Raw genomic sequence first — 4,065 nt, 5'->3', positions numbered from 1 at the left:
AATGTGAGTTCCTCCTAATTTCTAATATTAAGATCTTAACATGACATGTATGTACAAATATTCTGCAGACTTTAGTATTCTGTACACCATGTACTAAATAGACAAGAAACAAGAAAAAAGAATTGTACTATTTTAGGGATCTAACCAATCCTTATATGTAGATTCAGAAGTCACAACACTTTGTATTCAATTTTTTATGAATGTTGTGCTCCACTTTATAATCCTAGCAGTGACTTGCTTTAATGGCCCAATTCATTTGGATGTGGTGGTGATTTGTTTGTTGTGAAAGTTTCGGAGTTATGTGGTTGAGAAAGAGAGGAATTAAGAGATTCAAGGTATAACCTTTTACAATCACTTCTCTTCCTTTCTTTTTTACATTTCCCCTTTTTTAATTTTTTTTTTCTAAAATCTTTGGCTATACATTTTTATAACTCGAAATCTTGATGGATTGTGCTTCAAGTAGGTGCTCCTAAGGCAAATCTCTAGACTTTGTGAAGTTCAAACATGATGAGTGAGGGTTTGAAATTTTATTCTTTTTCCCCTCTTGAAAATTTATTCTTGAAAAGTGATTGCATTCTGGGTAAATAAGAGGGAACACGAACACAATGCTTTAACAAAAATTAACTAAAATGATTTATTATCAAATTTGTTTGTATAAATCAATAGAGGGTTAGGTTTTAATTATGTTGTTATCAATCTAACATTAGAGTTTTCAATTTCAACGTGTTGGGTTTTTTGTTGGAGTTACAGACAAAAAAAAAAAAAAAGAGTTTTATGAAATCCCATGACAAAGGCAATGGCAAAGGATCCAATCATATCCAATGGCTCTCTCTCCACAGTTTACACCTTTGCCAAAATCACAAATGTATCATTAGAATTGGAATGTTCCTCTGAGGCCAGTTTTATTTTACCCCAGTTTTATTTTTAATGTTTTCCAACTAGAAGAAACTTTTCTTTTTTAATTAATAATAATTTATAATTTTAAGGCATGCAAAATTAATGAAGTTTTCTATGTATAATGAAGGATTGAAGATTTGAAAGCTTTAAGGGATCATCCAAATTTATATGTTGTAATTACTTTTTAACCATTGTGGTTTGTGACTTTCAAATGACTACTACATATTGCAAATGGTCATATTGATATTAGTTTGGGATACTTACAAAAAATAACAGAGTGTTTTCAAATCTAAACTTGGCAAATTTGGCACTAACTGCACTCACTAGAATTTTTAGTTTTAATTTTGAGCTTTAATAGGATTTGATTAAACATTGACGTTGAAATAGGAGTGTTTTTTTTTATATTTTAAATTTATTTTTTATTTCTCATTATTTCAATTCAATAATTATAACAGATATATGTATGCAATTTATAATTGTTGCTTTTTATAATGAACTCATTACTAATAAAGTTCTATAACAATTATGCTATAATAGATGTACAACATTCTCTAAAATCATCTTACATAAAACATTATAACATTATCCGTGCATCGCACGAGTAATTTACTAGTTAAATATAACTAGTTGACTGTATCTTCTTACACTGTAGGTGTTTGTGATTGATTCTCTTGAAGTGTGTACTCATTGTTTCGGGAGGCAGCTAAACAACAAAGAAATGCGGGTGAGACCAGTCAAGGAACTAGTAAGGAGAAGAAAATGGGGATGATTTTCGATATCAAATGGCATGGGTGGAACCAAAAATGGTGCTCTCCAAGTGGTGTATCAAAGTTGTAGTTTAGTAATATATTTAAGTAGGCTGTGTTCACACGTGTAATAATTGCCCAACACACATGCTATATCTAATCCCGTGTAATTTGGGATATTTTGCTTGTGCTCTGTTTTTGTACTTAGTCACAATTACTTGTAAAAATTCATTCATTCAGTTGAAATCAACTTCTTCAACTTCAATTCTTTCTCTCTAGCTCTCTTTTTCTTCTTCAAGACTTTTTGTGCTTTCTTATATGGTATCAGAGCTTAAGCCTTTGTCAATGGCATCAAACACTGAAAATACTTCATCTTCTTCCTTTCAACGCGAGCTTTCTCCAATGGAGGATCCTCTAGTCCATTCTTTCTACATCATGGTGAATCTCCTGGTGCGATCCTTGTTGCTTAACCTCTTACTGAGGACAATTACCCTACCTGGGCTAGAGCAATGAGAATGGATTTGAATGCCAAGAGTAAACTTGGTTTTGTTGATGGTTCCATCACTACTTCAATGGCAGTCACACCACACGAGAAACAGGCTTGGTCAAAGTGCAATTCAATGATCTCTACATGGATCTTGAATTCAGTTTCACTTTACATCATAGCTAGTGTCATTTATAGAGACACAGCTTTTGCAGTGTGGAATGCACTCAAGAATTGTTTTCTACAAGCCAATGGACTAAGAATTTCGCAACTTCAAAAGCAAATCTCCATTGTAATGCATGGGGATTCTACAGTGACAACCTTTTTCACTGATCTTCAAGCTTCTTGGGATCAATTGTTGAATCTCAAACCTTTGCCAAGTTGTTCATGTGGTAAATGCACTTATGGAGTAAATGATAAGATTGCACATCTTTATCATCAAGATTCAATCATGCAGTTTCTCAATGGATTGAATGATTGCTATTCACAAGTCAAGACTCAAATCCTTATGATGGAACCTATTCAGTCAATAGATAAGGCTTTCTCGTTGGTGATCCAGGAGGAAAGGCAAAGGTCTTCAACCTTTAATGGCACTCCTTCAGTGGAATCAGCAACACTTGTTGTTAAGAACCAAGCCTTCAATCAAGGTTTTTCTTCAAACAACAATAATGGCAAGAATTTCAAGGGCAATGTTGGCAAAGGAAGACTTGTGTGCAGCCACTGTGGAAAGCTTGGTCACATCATGGAAAAATGTTACAAGCTTGTTGGATTTCCTCCAGGTTACAAGCAAAAAGGGAGAGTTGCCAAAGCTAATCACGTTATGGTTAATGGAGATCAAGGCCAATCTAAGATTATGCATCAGACTAGTCCTTTTTCTTTTCTTTCAGAATAGTATCAACAGTTGCTCTCCATGTTGAACTCTCATGCTTCCACTTATAGTAATTCCAATGATGCTATTGCCACAGCCAATTCTGCTATTTCAGGTAGTTTTTGTGCCTCTTTTCAAGATTTTGTTTGCTTGAATATGCAACATTCAAATTTTGCCAAAAATCCTGTCAATAAATCAGCTTTTGGTAAGAAAACTTGGGTTCTTGACACTGGGGCAACAGATCATATTGTCCATTTAGTTAAACTATTCGCTAAAATCACTAGCTCCATTTCATCTTTTGTTCAATTGCCTAATGGTGAAAGGGTTGTTGTCACACACATTGGCACTATTCACGCTACAGCTAGTTTAGTTCTTGAAAATTTGCTATGTGTTCCTGCTTTCACTTTTAATTTGATCTCAGCCAGTCAATTAACAAAAAGTCTGTTGTTTTTTTTTCTTGTCCGATTTATGCTTTATACAGGACCTTTCTTGTTAGAAAACGATTGGAGTGGGTAAACTGCATAACAACCTCTACTTGCTGCAATCTACACCTTCTTGTAAATCTGATTCTACTGTATCTTCCATTCTAGATTTTGTTTTTGGTACTTTTGTTAATAATGTTTATGATATTCCTGTCATTACCAAGCCATATCTTTGGCATCTTAGGCTAGGACATGCTACAGATGCAAAACTTCATGCTTTACATGATTGTATTCCTGATGTAAGCAATGTACATAGCAATAAAAATTGTGCTTTTTGTCCCATTGCAAAACAGAATCGTTTGCCCTTTCCTTTCTTTAATCACTTTTCTGAAAATGCTTTTGATCTTATCCATTGCGATGTTTGGGGTCCTTCTACCAAGTCTACTCATGATGATGTTTTTAGGTATTTTCTTACCATTGTAGATGATGCCACTAGATCCACTTGGGTGTGTCTTATGAAAACTAAGGTAGACACCAGACCTTTGTTGGTTTCCTTTTTCACCATGATATCCACACAGTTTCACACTAGTATCAAGGCTATTAGGACTGACAATGCTCAAGAGTTTATGCTAAAAGATTTCTATGCTA

The 4,065-nt window shown here is 34.1% G+C and overlaps 1 protein-coding gene across 1 annotated transcript; it reads left to right on the top strand.

Annotated features, from left to right (window-relative positions):
- Positions 1-2,152: 2,152 nt before the first annotated feature.
- Positions 2,153-3,019, top strand: LOC142639704 (uncharacterized). The gene has a single exon (XM_075813847.1). The coding sequence runs from the start codon at positions 2,153-2,155 to the stop codon at positions 3,017-3,019; it is 867 nt and encodes a 288-aa protein (XP_075669962.1).
- Positions 3,020-4,065: the final 1,046 nt, after the last annotated feature.

Source organism: Castanea sativa, chromosome 6 (genome assembly GCF_040712315.1).
Source record: "Castanea sativa cultivar Marrone di Chiusa Pesio chromosome 6, ASM4071231v1".
NCBI lineage: Eukaryota > Viridiplantae > Streptophyta > Magnoliopsida > Fagales > Fagaceae > Castanea > Castanea sativa.
Note: the sequence above shows the minus strand (reverse complement) of the source record. Positions and strands in the feature narration are given on the sequence as shown.

Coding starts and splice junctions, on each gene's coding strand:
- LOC142639704 (XM_075813847.1), top strand. CDS start 2,153: ATGAGAATGGATTTGAATGCCAAGAGTAAACTTGGTTTTGTTGATGGT.